This window comes from Erythrolamprus reginae, chromosome Z (genome assembly GCF_031021105.1).
Source record: "Erythrolamprus reginae isolate rEryReg1 chromosome Z, rEryReg1.hap1, whole genome shotgun sequence".
Lineage (NCBI taxonomy): Eukaryota > Metazoa > Chordata > Lepidosauria > Squamata > Dipsadidae > Erythrolamprus > Erythrolamprus reginae.
This window is the reverse complement of record NC_091963.1, coordinates 91,239,014-91,257,954: the sequence shown is the minus strand read 5'-3', so window position 1 is coordinate 91,257,954 and position 18,941 is coordinate 91,239,014. Positions and strand designations below refer to the sequence as shown.

General features: G+C 38.0%; 1 protein-coding gene across 1 annotated transcript in view; it reads left to right on the top strand.

The window, feature by feature from the left end:
* Positions 1 to 18,941, top strand: part of EPHA5 (EPH receptor A5) — a 123,426-nt gene that overhangs the window by 96,603 nt on the left and 7,882 nt on the right. Inside the window, exons 7-12 of the mRNA XM_070729368.1 lie at positions 3,029 to 3,131; positions 3,647 to 3,714; positions 11,399 to 11,524; positions 12,068 to 12,253; positions 15,947 to 16,008; positions 17,776 to 17,985. Of these exons, the coding sequence (XP_070585469.1) occupies positions 3,029 to 3,131; positions 3,647 to 3,714; positions 11,399 to 11,524; positions 12,068 to 12,253; positions 15,947 to 16,008; positions 17,776 to 17,985 (755 nt within the window). The remainder of the gene's footprint in view (positions 1 to 3,028; positions 3,132 to 3,646; positions 3,715 to 11,398; positions 11,525 to 12,067; positions 12,254 to 15,946; positions 16,009 to 17,775; positions 17,986 to 18,941) is intronic.

Here is an 18,941-nt window from a genome sequence, read left to right as displayed (position 1 = left end):
GCAGTGGGGGAAGGGGCAGGAGGGTTGAAGGAAGGAAGAAACCATGGCTTTCTCTTCTGATCAAGCCAGCAACAATATTTTACAAGTAAATAAAATGTACAAGTAAAATGTAAGTTACCCATTTAAATTTGATTAACAGGATAGGTTATTTTGTAAGAAAATGTTGCTTAAAGTGGGGATAACTCTGTGTAATTAAACTTTTTCTTCCAACTATACTTATCATACCCAAGAGGATTGTTAATGATGACTTGTTTAAAACAATACAAAGGTTAGAATAATATAATAGTATGAATTTTGTCATTAATCATTTGTTCTACATAATTAATATGAATAGATTTACCTTTTTTTAAACAGTATGGTTACTCCTTATGCAAGATAAATATCATGTAGAAGAAAGATTTTACAATTAATGATTGAGTAACCCCCAATTGTTATTTAACGATCTATTGAGATAATAATAATGATTTTAACTTATGAAATACGTTTTAAATGGAAAATCTAAATATTTATCATATGGAAGTTTGATTTAAGCAATTGTTTTGAAATAATATATGAAATCCCAATTATTAAGAAAATTATAATCACATTGTAATGAAGATTAAGATAACAGGTTTTAAGATTAAGATAACATTCCTAAAGATATTTTAAGAGGTTTTTGGAATTTTAAAAAAAGGAAGATTTTGGAAGGGGAGGAAGAAAGATGCAAGAAATAAAAAAACATTTTGGAAGGAAAAAAGTTACATAATATAATAATAACAACAGGGTTGGAAGGGACCTTGGAGGTCTTCTAGTCTAACCCCTTGCCTAGGTAGGAAACCCTACACTACTTCAGACAAATGGGTATCCAACATCTTCTTAAAAACTTCCAGTGTTGGAGCATTCACAACTTTTTGTGGCAGGCTGTTCCACAGATTCATTGTTCCAACTGTCAGGAATTTTCTCCTTAGTTCTAAGTTGCTTCTCTCCTTGTTTAGTTTCCACCCATTGCTTCTTGTTCTGCCCTCAGGTGCTTTGGAGAATAGGTTGACTCTTTTTTGTGGCAAACTCTGAGATATTGGAAGAATGCTATCATGTCTCCCCTGGTCTTTTTTTCCATTAAATTAGATATACCCAGTTCCTGCAACCATTCTTCATATGTTTTTTTTATTCTCCTACAAAAACAATTTTAAGAAGCTACAATAGAAGAATATTCCATTTTTATAAGTTACCAGTAGCCACTGTATTTTCCACCCTGGACTTATATTCGAGTCAATAAGTTTTCCCAGTTTTTGTGGCAAAAGTAGGAGCCTCGGCTTATAATCAGGTCGACTTATACTTGGGTATATAGGGTATTTGAAATTTATGTAATGTATTACAGATTTTTTTTTTCTGTATATGGAAAACCAAGAACCACATTCTGAAGCAAGAAGTACAGTAGGGTTCATCTTTAAAGTCATAGTTCCCTCTATAAATAAAAAAGGAAGAAAAGAATTGTTTTCCTTATATACAGCCTAATACCTGCTATTTTTATGAAAAACATTCCCTAATAAAATAGAACTATGGTAATAAAATGGAAACATCTGCCTCTGGCGATTCACACTATCTCCTCCCTAACGGGTTTCCAGAAAGCTGTTAAGACTTGGCTTTTCCAGCAGGCCTGGAATTAGATTGACTTCTGTGTGTGTATGGCTTTTTTAAGGATATTATTGCATTGTTATTATATTATTTATTTTATTATGTATTTGACTGTATTTTACTATTATTGTATTTATCCCACTTGTTATCCACTCTGAGTCCACTTTGGAATGAGAAGCATATAAATACAATAAATAAAAAAATAAAATAAAGAGCCAATCTTGGTTTACTATACAGTATAAGTGAAGAAAACAGATCTAGATGGATTTGAATCTTTTGGAATTATTTCAAATAATTACATTATGGACTTACTGTACACTAAATTAGGGTTCAGCAGCCTGGCATCCTTCATATACTGTTGCAATCAATATACTATGAGTCTTCCATGCCATCTTGTACTGATATAATTTTGAAAGATAATGGAATATCCTGTCTATAACCATATTTATGATATTAACATTAAATTAAATTGCATGTAGTTTTTGTCTGGCCCCTGTCTACTTTTTGGAATTCAGAAAATAATTACACACTTCAAGAGAAAACTCTTCCCAGACTAGTATTGTTAGATGCATTGAAATATAATGTCTACTTGGATGATTGGGTATTGTAGTAATTGTAAATCAATAAATCTGAAGACCAGGCTGAGAAATTATTTCAGCTGAATTTTTTTTTGAAAAGGTTTTTTTTTTTCAAATGAGACTTGGTGGGTTTTGCATTCAGACTCATTTGAGACTGGGGAAAATGTAATGAAATGTTATCACAATAGTTTTCACAAGATGTGGCAGGGGTTCAATACTTATGACCACAATTAAGACCAGAATTTCTACTGCAAAGCAAGGCAATTATTAAGTAAGTTACACCTGATTTTATTATAAGAATGCAAGTGGCAATCACATGACACCAGGACACTGCTAACATTATGAATACAAGTCAATTGCCAAGTGCCCAAATTTTGATCACATGGTTATGTGATCAAAATTTGGGCACTTGGCATGGTTATGGGGATGTTATTACAGATAATAAAAGCAAAGACTAGTCATAAGTTAATTTTTTCAGTGCTGTTGTAACTTCAGTTGTAAATAACTTGGAACTAAATTTATAGATGATCTTTATAACAGATAAACAGAGTTAAATATTAATCACTAAATATTGGAGTTGTACTGTAAGTGCTTTTAATTTGATAAACAAAGCCTTTGCAATGTGTGAGGATGCTTATATATCTGACCTGTTAAAAATTCCTTAAAGTAGCTGTATCTTCTCCCAGGATTAAAGGGCTGTGTTTGATCATCATATTTTATTTAAGTCTGTATTAAAGGATCTTGAGTTAAATCTTTCTCCACTAGTTTCTAAGTTGAAGACTCTCTGAGTCTTGGCAGCAATTTTAACCATCATATCCCTTTTTGTTTCTCCTCAGTAGTTGCATCTAGCGATCAACGTCAGGTCCCTATAATTGCTGTATCTGTTACTATGGGAGTGATTCTTTTGGCTATGGTAATTGGTTTCCTTCTCAGTGGAAGGTAAGAAGAAAAAATTATATTGTTTCTACCTTTTATCCCTTCTCTGCTCCTCCAGCTTTTATCTAATCAGACACTTTAGAACACGTTTCCTGGCCAGCCAGATCTCTGACAATATAATGTTCAACACACCCCGATCAGCATCTAAAAAGTCACATACAATAGGCACCATGAAGATGGGCTCCAGTACAAGTCTAAAAGCTCAGAAGATAAAATCTCTGGTCCCAGTGACTGATCCATATTGGACCCTGCAATGTAATGTTTAATGAAATCTTTGTTTTAGTGAAGAAATACTTTTGTCACTGTATTCTAAAGCACTAATTTCTACAGCTCTCTTTTTAGTAACAATTAAGTGAATTTCCCATGCATTTCATTTCATAGCTAATATTACTGTTCTATTTATTAAAGTAATAATTCGATACTCCTGTGCTGTCATATGTATTTAGGTATGTACATATGTACAATATGTTATTTTTTTTCTCCTTACATTTTTTTAATTTTAAGTTTTTTTATAACAGGCGGTGTGGCTACAGTAAAGCCAAACAAGATCCTGAAGAAGAAAAAATGCACTTTCATAATGGCCACAGTAAGTAAAGATCACTGAATGTGCTAAATAATAATCCTGCAAAACATAGAAACATAGAAAATTGATGGTCCATCTAGTCTGCCCTTAAACTATTTCCTGTATTTTATCTTAGGATGGATACATGTTTATCCCAGGCATGTTTAAATTCAGTTACTGTGGATTTACCAACCACGTCTGTTGGAAGTTAGTTCCAAGGATCTACTACTCTTTCAGTAAAATAATATTTTCTCATGTTGCTTTTGATCTTGGCTGATATTAGAACAACTGACTAGTGCAACCAGAGTGACTAAAGGGGGTAAGAATGATGGAATTAATTGCCAAGGAACACATCAGGGCCAATTAGATTGGGGGATATTGTTCAATGTTTAATTCTTGTTTGTCATCGTTTGTCATCTGCCCCCCCCCCATCTTCCTAATTAATACGTAAAATCATAGAAGAACTGCGCCCCTAGTGGGAAGATTGTAGAAGACAGCAGACTCTAAGACTTTATGGAAGATCTATAGAGGACATTGTACCTGGATTGATTGATTGACTGATGATTGATCAGTAACTAAGATCTGATTTTATATTCATCAATACTAACTTATTATGAATTTATATTTTTATATTTTATATATTTGTTACGTATTTTATTAGTGTTTTAATCATTGTTAATTTAATCTATTTTTAATTAAATTATTGGGGGGGTTAACTGATGGATAACTGGGATGGGTGTAATAATGTGTATGGAATGAATTATTGGTATGAGTGGGATGGTTGGGGTGGGTGGGGTTATGGTACGGATGAGGTGAATGGAAATGGTATGAATGATATATGTGGCCCACCTGACGCTAGAGAGGCAAGAGGGGAGGGGGTACCTATCTCTGGGGTGGTAGAGGGTTGGAATATTCTGGTGCTGCTCGGGAGAGGCTGATATGGCTGGAGCCACGGAGCTAGCCATTCCAGAGGAATGAGAGACCGCTACTTAATAGTGATCCCACGTTCCGGCTCCGTGAGCTCAACCCAGGGTACTGGTGACAAGTGTAATTCTGGCCCTGGGCTCAGACTGCTGCTACTCAATGCCAGGTCGGTGGTAAATAAAGCTCTCCTCATCCGGGAATTGATCCTGGAGGAGGAGGCCGACCTGGCATGTGCGACTGAAACCTGGCTGGACCCAGAGGGTGGAGATCCTCTCTCTGAAATCTGCCCAGCCGGGTTTCAGATATGGTATCAGCCTCGACCCCAGGGAAGGGGGGGAGGAGTGGCTATTAGAGCCAGGGAGATCCTCCGTGAGAGACTCGTTGCTCCAGAGATTGCGGGTTGTGAGTCTCTCCTAGTGAAGTTGGACTTAGGGGTTCAGGTGGGATTATTGCTCACGTACCTGCCCCCCAGCTGCCTGTCAAAAGCCCTGCCTATGCTGCTCGAGGAGGTAGCCGGGCTGGCGGTGGGATTCCCCAGACTTATTGTCTTGGGGGACTTTAACCTACCGTCACTTGCTGAAACCTCTGGGCTAGCACAGGAGTTCATGGCCACCATGACAGCCATGAACCTGACTCAAGTAGTACAGGGTCCGACTCATGAGGGGGGGCACACACGCAACATGGTATTCCTCTCTGAGCAACCGAGTAATGGTCTGAGACTAAGTGGCTTAGAAGTGTTGCCTTTGTCAGGGTCAGACCATTTTCTACTGCGGCTTGATTTCCTGGCTCCAATCCTTCCCTGCAGGGAGGTGGAATCGGCTAGGTTGTTCCACCCCAGACGCCTGATGGACCCAGAGGGCTTTCAAAGGGCGGTTAGGGTTATACCAGATGCACTCGCCAAAGTTCGGCAGAGTCTCTTGCCGTGGCCTGGAATAAGGCTGCGACGGAGCTTCTTGACCAGATTGCGCCATTGCGACCTCTCTGTGGCACAAGACACCATAGAGCTCCATGGTTCAACGAGGAGCTCTGGGAGTTGAAACACCAGAAGAGACATCTAGAGAAACGATGCAGGAAGAGTAAGTCCGAATCCGACCAAACACTTATAAGAGCTCATATTAAGACTTACAAAGTGGCACTCAAGGTGGCAAGATGCGCGTATCATGCCGCCTTGATTGCATCAGCGGAATCTCACCCAGCCGCTCTGTTTAGGGTGACCCACTCCCTTCTTAACCAGGGGGGAGTTGGGGAGCCCTTACAGAGTAGTGCTGAGGACATTAACACATTTTTTGCTGATAAAGTCACTCGGATCCGGGCGGACCTTGACTCCAATTGGATAACAGAGTCGACTGACAATGAGTCAGTCGAGGTGACTGGGGCCCGTCCTTGTCCATCTATCTGGGAAGAGTTTGATCTGGTGACACCTGATGAAGTGGACAAGTCCATTGGAGCTGTGAGCTCTGCCACCTGTCTGCTGGATCCGTGTCCCTCCTGGCTGATCTCGGCCAGCAGGGAGGTGACACGGACCTGGGTCCAGGAGATTGTCAATGCTTCTTTGGGGAGGGGGTCCTTCCCCGCTGCTTATAAGGAGGCACTTGTGCGCCCCCTCCTCAAGAAGCCTTCCCTGGACACAGCCATGCTTAATAACTACCGTCCAGTCTCCAACCTTCCCTTTATGGAGAAGGTTGTTGAAAAGGTGGTAGCGGTCCAGCTCCAGCGGTCCTTGGAAGAAGCCGATTATCTAGGCGGGTTTCAGGCCCGGCTACAGCACAGAAACTGCTTTGGTGGCGTTGATGGATGATATCTGGCGGGCCCAGGACAGGGGTTTATCCTCTGTCCAAGTGCTTCTTGACCTCTCAGTGGCTTTCTATACCATCGACCATGGTATCCTTCTGCGCCGGATGGAGGAGTTGGGAGGGGGAGGCACTGTCCTTCAGTGGTTCTCCTCCTACCTCTCCGGTTGGTTGCAGTCAGTGTTAGTGGGGGGTCAGAGGTCAACCTCTAGGTTACTCCGTTGTGGGGTGCCTCAAGGGTCAGTCCTCTCCCCCCTGCTATTCAATATCTACATTAAACCACTGGGTGAGATCATCCAGGGGCATGGGTTGAGGTATCATCAGTACGCCGATGATACCCAGCTGTACATCTCCACCCCATGTCCAGTCAACGAAGTAGTGGAAGTGATGTGGCGGTGCCTGGAGGCTGTTGGGGTCTGGATGGGTGTCAACAGACTCAAACTCAACCCTGATAAGACGGAGTGGCTATGGGTTTTGCCTCCCAGGGACAACTCCATCTGTCCGTCCATAACCTTGGTGGGGAGTAATTATTGACCCCCTCAGAGAGGGTCCGCAACTTGGGCGTCCTCCTCGATCCACAGCTTACATTAGAGAACCATCTTTCAGCTGTGGCGAGGGGGGCATTTGCCCAGGTTCGCCTGGTGCACCAGTTGCGGCCCTATCTGGACCGGGACTCACTGCTCACAATCACTCATGCCCTCATCACCTCGAGGTTCAACTACTGTAATGCTCTCTACATGGGGCTACCTCTGAAGAATGTTTGGAAACTTCAGATGCTGCAGAATGCAGCTGTGAGAGCAATCATGGGCTTCCCTAGGTATGCCCATGTTACTCCAACACTCCGCAGTCTGCATTGGTTGCCGATCAGTTTCCGGTCACAATTCAGAGTGTTGGTTATGACCTATAAAGCTCTTCATTTATTTTATTTATTTATTTATTTATTTATTTATTTATTATTTGGATTTGTATGCCGTCCCTCTCCGAAGACTCGGGGCGGCTTCATGGCATCGGACCAGAATATCTCTGGGACGTCTTTCTTCCGCACAAATCCCAGCGACCGGTTAGATCCCACAGAGTTGGGAAAGATGGTTCTCTAATGTAAGCTGTGGATCGAGGGGGACACCCAAGTTGCGGACCCTTTAGTCAACATTGTCGACTAAACAATGTCGTTTGGTGGGACCCAGGGGAAGAGCCTTCTCTGTGATGGCCCCGACCCTCTGGAACCAGCTCCCACAGAGATTAGAATTGCCCCCACCCTCCTTGCCCCTCATAAACTCCCTAAAACCCACCTCTGCCGTCAGGCATGGGGGAATTGAGACATCTCCCCCGGGCCTAAACAGTTTATGCATGGTATGTTTGTGTGTATGTTTTTGCTTTTTAATAAGGGGTTTTTAGTGACTTTTAAATTATTAGATTTGTTATACATTGTTTTATTGTTGTTGTGAGCTGCCCCGAGTCTATGGAGAAGGGCAGCATACAACTCTAATAAATAATAATTATAATAATCTTTCCCCGAAATAACTTCAGATTGTTCTTGTGTTCACTTTTCTATTAAAAACACTTCCCTCTTGAACTTTATTTAACCCTTTAACATATTTAAATGTTTCGATCATGTCCCCCCACTTTTCCTTCTGTCCTCCAGACTATACAGATTGAGTTCATTAAGTCTTTCCTGATACGTTTTATTCTTAAGACCTTCCACCATTCTTGTAGCCCGTCTTCGGACCCGTTCAATTTTGTCAATATCTTTTTGTAGGTGAGGTCTCCAGAACTGAACACAGTATTCCAAATGTGGTCTCACCAGCGCTCTATATAGCAGGATCACAATCTCCCTCTTCCTGCTTGTTATACCTCTAGCTATGCAGCCAAACATCCTACTTGCTTTTCCTACCGCCCGACCACACTGCGCACCCATTTTGAGACTGTCAGAAATCACTACACCTAAATCCTTCTCTTCTGAAGTTTTTGCTAACACAGAACTGCCAATGCAATACTCAGATTGAGGATTCCTTTTCCCCAAGTGCATTATTTTACATTTGGAAACATTAAACTGCAGTTTCCATTGCTTTGACCATTCATGTAATAAAGCTAAATCGTTTACCATATTACAGACGCCTCCAGGAATATCAACCCTCTTGCACACTTTCGAGTCATCGACAAATAGGCAAACCTTCCCTAACAAACCTTCCCCTATGTCACTCACAAACATCTTAAAAAGAATAGGACCCAAAACAGACCCTTGTGCCACACCGCTTGTAACCTGTCTCTGCTCAGAATTCTCGCCATTAAGAACAACTCTCTGATGTCTACGCTTCAGCCAGCTGAAAATCCACTGAACTATCCAGGGATTAAGTCCAATCTTCACTAATTTATCTATCAGCTCTTTATGTGGAACCGTGTCAAAGGCTTTGCTGAAGTCCAGATAGGCAATATCCAAGGCACCACCTTCATCCAACACCTTTGTGACATGGTCAAAGAAATCAATGAGATTAGTCTGACATGATTTGCCCTCAGTAAAGCCATGCTGGTTTGGGTCCAATAAGTTATTGTTTTTTAGGTGCTGATTTATCCACTTTTTGAGTAGAGTCTCCATCATTTTAACTACAAATGATGTCAAGCTAACTGGCCTGTAGTTACCAGCTTCTTCTCTACTGCCCTTTTGTGGATAGGCACAACACTGGCCATTCTCCAATCCTCAGGAACATCTCCTGTTAACAGAGATTGGTTAAACAAATCAGTCAGGGGGGGTAGCAACGACAAATCTGAGTTCTTTAAGAACTCTGGGGTGGATGCCATCTGGACCCATTGCCTTATTTATCTTTAATCGTTCAAGTTCTTCTAAGACATCGGTTTTTAAGATCACTGGAGCTGAATCCATACAGCTGGAAGCAATGCTATATCCATCTATAGTATTATATTGTAAGGTGTCTTTTGGGAAAACTGAACAGAAGTAGCTATTGAAATGGTCAGTGACCTCCTTATTCCCATCAATGTATGTATTATTGCCGGTACTAAGCTTCGTGATGCTGCAGTTTTTCTTCTTCCCATCACTAATATATTTGAAGAAGGTTTTATCCCCCTTCTTTACAGATTTGGCAATTTTGGCTGTATATGTTATCTATTTCGCCTCCTTCTGTCTCACCTCTCTATCAGCTATACTTCCAGACTCTTTATACCTTTTATAGGCAGCCTTTTTTTCATTGACTATAGCCCTTACATCATTGCTAAACCTTAGCATTTTCTTCTTCCTTTTGCCTTTAGTTATTTGCCTTACCTACAATCCAGTGTCTTTTAAGATGGCCTTTTTTAATACAATCCACTGGGTGCTCGCTCCTGCTATTTTATCCCTTCCCTTTAATTCATTATTTAAATATTCCCCCATTGCATTAAAATTTATTTTTCTGAAATCCAATACTTTGGTTGCAGTATGCAATTGCTCACAATCAGTTTTTACATCAAACCACAAACATAGATGGTCACTGCAACCTAAATTTTCTCCCACCTTAATCTCTGAAATCCAATTCCCATTCGTAAAAACTAAATCTAGAATATTCTCCCCTCTAGTCGGTGTCTTAATCAGCTGTGCCAGAGCTGCTCCTGTAAAGGCTTCTACCAAAAGCTGGTTTGTTTTACTTTATTTTGTTGCTGGTCTTTAAGTTGTACTTTATATTTATGTGACACAATGTATGGAGTTGGCAGAAGAGTAGATATCCTGAGCATCCAGTATAGTAAATCTCTGCTTCATATACTCCAGTCTAAGAATGGAGAGAGAACCAGCATCATATCCCAATGCTGAAGAAGTGCTGGTTTGTTTTCTTGTTGAGGGTTTTTTTCTATATTGTTTGTCTTTTTTGAAAGGGGTACAAAAGCTGCTGAAAAATACTGAACTGCTGATAAAAATCTGTCCAATTATCTTAGTACCTAATAAGAAGACTTACTATTATTATTACAGATATAATGCAAATAATTCTTAGTTCCAATTTGCTTCTTAATTTCCAATTTATAGTTTATTACAATTTAAGTTATTACTAAAACATATATTTGAAATTTATGTAATGTATTACAGATTTTTTTTCAGAATATGGAAAACCAAGAACCACATTCTGAACCAAGAAGTATAGTAGGGTTCATCTTTAAAGTCATAGTTCCTTCTATAAATAAAAAAGGGAGAAAAGAAATGTTTTTTTTAAGTACAGCCTGATACCTGCAGTTTTTAGGAAAAACATTCCCTAATAAATAGAACTGCCTAATCAATTGTATTATATTTCAGTCATCTAATTATCTTTAAACCCAATTGACCTGAATTATTGATAATTTTTTTAGATGACCTGGCTTTTTAAAATCATGGGTTCATGGTAGTATCTAAGAAACATTCCTTCTGACAGTATTTTAAAATACTCATATGTACATTTTCATTAGTACTGAGATATTTGTATTTACTGTGTCATATTTATACGGTAGTTTTAGGTAAAATATTAAACTGTTACACTCATCCATTAGTATAAAAATTCTTATTATTCTAGATGCTATTTTACTTAATTTGGCACTTGGATAATTTGGAGAGATACTGTAGTGTGGAGATGCTCTTTTGGATAATCTGAACCACTGCCATGGATATTTTTGCAGACTTTGGACCTGGATTCAAATAAGCAGTTAATAGACATGAAATAGCATATTATTACAACAATACATTTTACTCTTGTCACTACAATAATGTGATCATATCAGCCAATCCTCACTAAGAATTTAGTTGAAGTTTAGGCTCTCAAAACAAACCCTTAGTAAATTGCATGGCTACAGGAAAGGGGATTTGATTTGCTATCATCTTTTCTAAGTCAAATACTTCAAGAATTTTGTTACCGTAATTCTTTTAGAGGATTTTACCACTGGTTTACATTTTTACAGCAGGGTGATCACGCTTTTGAAAGTTGCTGTTTCATTTTAATTTACTTGCATTCCGTAAAGAGAAATGTAATAAATAATTTTATACACAGTTAAACTACCAGGAGTAAAGACCTATATTGATCCACATACCTATGAAGACCCTAATCAAGCGGTTCATGCATTTGCCAAAGAAATAGAAGTATCATACATATCAATTGAGAGAGTTATCGGAGCTGGTAAGAAAATCTAAATGCTGTTTATCTCTCATTTGCATGTATTAGGACGATTGTTGGACTACATTAACAAATATTCAATACAAATGGATTTCCAATAAATGAATTGAAAATAAATTATCTTTTATATCCATCACTGATAAAATTATTACTTATGAAAGCAAAATTAAGCTTTCTGTAGATAAAATCATTCACTTAATAGCTTTATGTATGATGATGATTAATCATTATTAATTTAGCAAACCAAAAACGTAATCCTCTGTCAGGAGCAATACAGTTTCTATTCATAGATAGAAATCAGGCCCAAGTCTACATTTAATGACAAGGTTTGTTGGGTGACGTGAATCATCTCTTGGAGCTCAGTCACCTTTAAATAGAATTATACTTGACTTGGAATAAAAATGCTATCAATGAGTAATTTTGTATCAGTCCTTTTTTGAAAAAACCCTGAAATAATAAATATTTTTAGATTTATGTGCAAAAGTCATCAGGCATTATTACATTTTAGTTTTAATTATTTTAATTGAGGTAGTTATTTACTTGCAGGTGAATTTGGCGAAGTATGCAGTGGGCGCTTGAAACTTCCTGGGAAATGTGAGTTGCCAGTGGCCATTAAAACCCTGAAAGTGGGCTACACCGAGAAACAAAGACGGGATTTCTTAGGAGAAGCAAGCATAATGGGGCAGTTTGATCATGCCAACATTATACACCTGGAAGGTGTGGTAACAAAGAGTATGTATCTAATACTAATTAATGTTTCATAATCTTTGCTTATACAAACTATATACAGTAATATCTTGATGGTATTAAATTCTGAGAATGTTAATATATAATTGTAATATCTATAATGGACAAGTTAATAAGTCGTTGAATCATTAATTATGCCTTCTCAAGCATTATTCACATTGTATTGCTTGAGGATAGTCAAACAGACTTGGGCATCAGAATTAAATATTGGTTTCTTATGCAAAGACTATCCATACATGCATTCCTCCCTCTTTTATTTTCAGTTTATGATCTGGCAAGGGAATGATTTTGTTTTTTTCTCCAAATAGCAACCTACTTCTCTGTTCACTAACAGAAACCTTAGGGAGGAAAGAAATAAGAAATTGTAAGAAATATAATATTGTCTAAAAGAAGCACATAATAGGATGTTTTTCTCAGCACATTAAATAACTTCCCTTAAATTCATATACCATACATTGCACTGAACATTTTTCTGATCTTAATCTTACATCCAATGATATCATATAGCAGCAGGGCTACATGTTATGTCAGGTTACAATGGCAATAGCATTTAGACTTATATACCAGTTCTTCTTCTTTTACAGCCCTCTAAGCGATTTACAGAATCAGCATATTGCCCCCCAAAATCTGGATCCTCATTTTACCCACCCCAGCTGAGTCAACCTTGAGCCAGTGGTGAGATATAAACTGCTGAATTACAGTTAGCAGTTAGCTGAAGTAGCCAGCAGTGCTGCACTCTAACCACTATGCAACCCTAGTTCTTGTTGAAAGGGAACTTGGAGGTATTCTCTCCCCCCCCCCCCCCTTTAGATAGGAAACCAAACACCTCTTCAGACAAATAGTTTCCAATACCTTCTTAAAAACTTCCAGTATTGGAGCATTCACAACTTCTGACAGTAATTGGTTTGGCAGTAATTGGAGACAATTATCATTGCATGATCAAAAAGATTAACCAGATAAGATAAGAAAAAGATATTTGTTCTTGTTAGCAATGAGTTCAGTCTTGATTCCAAAGGATTCCTTTCCCTGCGTGGAGATGCAAAGATGGTCATATAATTTCCTAGGATAAAATGATAGCAAAAAAGGGCACCTGTAAATCCCAGGAAAGATGCAAATGTTTTAAAAAGCTGCAGGCAGTTGCTTCATACTCTGAATCATTTTTGTGAATTATTCTGAAACATGAACAGAGGTATTGCTTATGGATTTCATCAGAGAGTTACTTAAACTTGTAATGTCCTAGATAATTTTAATACAGATAGCCTTCAAATTACTGTAACTGAACCTGCAATTATGGTCATAACTCCTGATAGTTATTAAGTGGATCATTATGTGACTATTGCAGATTTTTCAATCTTTTTTGTGGCAGCCATTATGTGTGAATCCATTGTTCACTATGGGGCATTTTTTGCTAGAAATTGATGTAAATAACAACTTCAAGTAAAAAGTCATAATGCATGGTCATCTGTTTACAGCATGCTGCAAATGACCATAATGCAGGACAGTTGCCAAGCACTCAAAAAGCTATCACATGGCTGCTTGTGTAGGGGGATAACTATTGGAACTTCAAATCCATGTCAAAAGTAGCATTAGGTCTGTCAAAAATTGTCAATAATGAAATTGTGTGGATTGATTCCTGGAATGTAATACAGCAGCTCTTTGGACTGAGCAGATTGAGAATAGATACGGCCCATTTCAAACTCATTCTTTCTTTCTATATGCCATTTTTTTAATTACAGTCAGTTCAAGGGGTTTTTAATGCTACATATATGTTAAGGTGACAAAAATGTAACTCTAAAGGCACAATATGACACCTAAATGTGGATTTCTTATTGATTGCATTGATTGGGTACATGCTTACATGAACATTTATTTTCCTTTTTGTGAAGAAACTTTGATTTGCTTTTGTCTCTATAATGTTGTCCATATATATATTTCAAATTACTTTTTATTTCTTATTGCACTTATTTTCACTCTTGTATTAGTAAATATATGAATTACAAAAATGGAATTGCATGTGGGAGTTAAAACAGACAGTTTAGATACAAGCCATTTAAACAATCAGTTTACTAGGCAAATGTGGAAAATAGGTTTTAATAGAATGTCAGTTAAACTAAATGGGATTTTATGCATGGCTTGTTTTATATATTTTTGCATACATAAATGATAAGTGAGACTTTATAGAATTGCACAGAAGTATTTGTTACCTAGGTAAATTTTGTGTATTGTATCCAAAACTCAATAAAACTAAAATCTGGTAAATCAGAGATTATAATGGGATAAATGTAGATTGAACACAAAAACTGACTTTAGGGAATAGCAGCAAATTACGCTCTTCAGATGAGTGTCATAAGTTTGCAAGTATGTTTTTGTACATACAAATAGCCCTTGACTTAGGCTGAATCATTTAATGACAATTTGAAGTTATGGCAGACATCCCCCAAAATACCTATGATTCAGTTTTAAATTACAGCTACTATAGCTCCCCCAGGGTCATTTATCTTTACGACTGATTGTATGTCCCTCTGCCTATTATTCCCACACTTCACTGCCTGCTTTGTCACTTTATGGAGTCCCGCCTTAGTCAACAATCACTCATACCTTTTAAAATCTCCACAGCCAAGGAGATCAGGATAGGGAAGAAGAACAGGATGGTCTATTGCTGAGTCACATGGCACAACCACAAGCAGACATAGTTTCTTAGCGAAAAATAATGCTGGTGCAGCTCTCATGTCTTCTTTTCCTTGGTAATGCTAACAATAGCTTTGCCAGCATTAGCTCTGCTTGTGTTATGCCAGTAAAGCTAAAGCTTGCAGAATTAAGAATAGCCTTAACAAAGAAAAGAAATCCTCTGTTGTCTTTTCCTATAACTAATTTCACTAACATTAGTGAAACTAACACTGATAGAACTCTGACTAACATTAGCAAGGGAAAAAAACAGTGAAAAATAACACTGGCAAAACTCAGTTTGCTTGTGGTATTGTGCCATGTGGTTCAGCAATGGAACAGCCTATTCTCCTTTCCTATCACAACCAGTGGTGGGTTGCCACTAATTCAGTAGCAGTGACAACAGGAGGCTCTGCCCATCAGCCCCAGGTGCTTCTGCACATGTGCAGAAGCATTGCACATATGCCGAAGCACGGACACAAACCAGTAACAATGGAATTTAAAACCCATCATCGATTCCAACCTCTTGAGTTCTTGAGATCTTCAAAATGTGTCCTGTGAGGACCTCAAGGAACGGGAGGGGGGAGCATGCGATATCTTGTGGGTGAGAGAGAGCCCTGGAGCCCCGAGGCAGATGTGCTTGTGCCTATACCAGGTTTACAAGGGAATCCCCACTCCTGAGGCATCCCGTGTTCCATTTAATGAATCACATACAGTGTATTCATTTAATGATTGTAGTGGGAAGATTGGGATGGGAGATGACTATGTGAGGAAGTTCAATTAATGCTCATCCTGATTTCTTACCATAATGAGCAGGCTACATTTCAATTGAAATTCGAGAACTGCTGGTATTATACAGATATAAATGACTTTTTGCCATCTTATACTTATACATCCTCTGTTATATATAAGCAGCATAAATTAGTTAAACTTTATGCTATATATACAAAAGCACATTAGTCATCTGCTGTTCCAATAGCTACAGGTGATGGACCTTTAATCTATTTTATCCAGGTAAACCAGTCATGATTGTAACTGAATATATGGAAAATGGATCCTTGGATACATTTTTAAAGGTAAGCTTTAAATGTATATGCATGTCAGGTATTAATCAACCATTTTATAATTTTTGTTCCAGAAGAAATGTGTTTTCCTTAAACAAAAATCTTTTTTAGGTTAATCTCAAATCCTACTAATTTCATGGATGTGTTCATCATGCAGTTTTCTTAGTGACTGAGTAATTCATTATTGACTTCTAAGATGTTTTTTATTTTCCCAGTAATAGCTCTGCTTTTTTACATTGAGTAATACCTCCTATATGGTATGTTGACATACATAAGGGAAGAAACTGAAGTGATGTAGTACAGAAAAGGTTTATGACTACATGATATTGACATTTAACAATCATTAGCAATCATTCAGTTGGAATTAATTATGTTTTCCCATTAATTATTTTCTTTAATTGCAGTCTCAAATTTCAAGCCTGTTATTAATAATGCTGGTTCACAAACTGAAACCTGGTTCTGAAGTCCGATAGAAACAGAACTCCAGGGGAGTTGTTTAATTCAGTAAAAACATCCTTGAACAATTTTAAATTTCAACATATTTCTCATGGAACATAACAGTACAGGATTTTTCTCATTCATTATTTACTTCAAAAGTACCTGGTTCTTTATAGTAAATTAAACCTTGCTTTTATACCCTCTATTTGAACATGGCACTGGGAAAGAAAATGTAATTTTTTGTTAAACATTTTAATTGTTTCTTGGTGTTAGATTATGAATTGACCTTATGAATTAGAACTAACATAGTTTTTCCAGCATAGAATAATACATTTTGGATGGCTGGTGCCAGTTAATACTTGAACTACTGCTTTCTGCACAAGCTACCATATTTTTCAGACTATAATAGCATTAGCATTTAGATTTATATACTGCTTCATAGTGTTTTACAGCCCTCTCTAAGAGAGTAAGCATATTGCGCCCATCAATCTGGGTCCTCATTTTACCAAGCTTGGAAGGATGGAAGGCTGAATCAACCTTGAGCCTACTGAGATTCAATCTACCAAATTGCTGGCAGCCAGTGATCAGCAGAAGTAGCTTGCACTACTGCACTCTAACTGCTGCGCCACCGGTGTATAAGACACACCAAAATTTCAAAGAAGTAATTAATATCTGATAAGCAGATTTCCCCCCCTATTTTCCTCCCCAAAAACTAAGGTACATTTTATACTCCGGTGCATCTTATACTCTGAAAAATACGGTATTTGTTTTCTTTCCCATTTGAGTGGAGTGAGAAGGAGAAAATAGATGCCACTGCAGAATTTGGAAAAAATTGGAATAGACAAGTGATTTTTTTTCCTGATTTTCCTGTGTTCCAGATTAGCAGAAGACATAATAACGCTGATGGGTTTCAAGTCCTGGAAAAACACTATATAAGTTTATAAAATATAACAATTTCAGAATATTTTGTTGTCCCTCCTTTTTCTGGGAAGTGGATAGCTGCTCCCCTACTGCATCAATTGAAAGTAGACACATAAATTGACATCCTAAATAATTAAATAATGGGATGCAGAAATAAATATATCCAGTTGCCAAGATTTTTTTTTTGAAGTTTTAACTCCTATTTCACTTTCAATTCATTTGGTTGGTTCATTAAATTATATCAGAATCTGGCTTTCTTGCTGGTTGATGACTGTAAAAGTCTTGATAACAATAAATTTTTAAAGTTGCTCCTGAGGATTTGGAACATATTATGAAAATATTTGCAGCATTTCCTTTTCCTTTGTTGGAATCAAATTAGCCATTTGTTTCTGTAATTTTGTAATTCTGTACTTTTTACAGAAGAATGACGGGCGCTTTACAGTAATTCAGTTGGTTGGTATGCTCCGAGGAATAGCATCTGGGATGAAGTATTTGTCTGACATGGGTTATGTACATAGAGACTTGGCTGCCAGAAATATCCTAATCAATAGTAATTTAATGTGTAAAGTGTCAGACTTTGGACTTTCTCGAATTCTTGAAGATGATCCTGAAGCTGCCTACACAACAAGAGTAAGTTTCTTGTGAACATTTATTTATTTATTTTAGAAATAAAGTAGGAGGGATAACTTGGAGCATACTTTAGCCAACTTGTGTAGGTTGTGTTGGTTGCTCTAAAGTTTGGAGAATGGGAAGCGCACGATAGTGATGATGGGGAAAACCTTGCTGGGGCCTGCTCTCCACATGACTAAGCTTACATGCCAGTGGGGGCCTTCCGGAAATGGCTGGAAGTGAGAGTAAACAAAAGAGAAGGCTTACCTCCATGCGGACTGATTTGAATGGCTGGTGGGAACCCCTTCGTTTAAGATCGAATGAGATGGGGCAGGGTTCCACTCAGGTACCGAAGGTGAAAAAAAAATGGATACCCATTAACCAAAGGAGACCAAATAGCTATGATCTAATTGAGGAAACTTGTTCTCCCCCATTGCATCAGTGTCCCAGTACCAATTTCTTTTTTTTCTTTCTTTCTTTTTAAAAATTTGATGATGCCAATGGGGGGAATCTCCTGGCTCTCCGGCTGCGTTCTCTGCTTTCTCTCGCACTGAAACAAAACAATCCCACCCAGATAGGTGATGAAGATATACTGGGGAAGATTTCTGCATTGAATCCATTAATTCTCCATGTCTTGGCTTGAGTTAGAGTCCAAGAATGTGTTGCATGCATCCTTTTGTGGTCAAGGACTGAATCTAGAAGGGGGTATATAGGAAGTGATGCAATTTTTATACTACTGTTTCAGTCCTCATTGGTCTTAACCTATACTTGGAGGCTAGCTCCGCCCAACTTGGAGAATGATCCTGAACCAGAGCTACCAACAGCCAACCTCTTAGTTTTGTCAATCAGAAGTATATTCGAGGATAAATACAGAAACAAAATATAGATCAGTAATAACATATTAGATTTTGTAAAATCCTCACAGCAAGAATAGCATGGTTGTGTGAGTAATCTGCATTAATGAGCACCCATGTAAG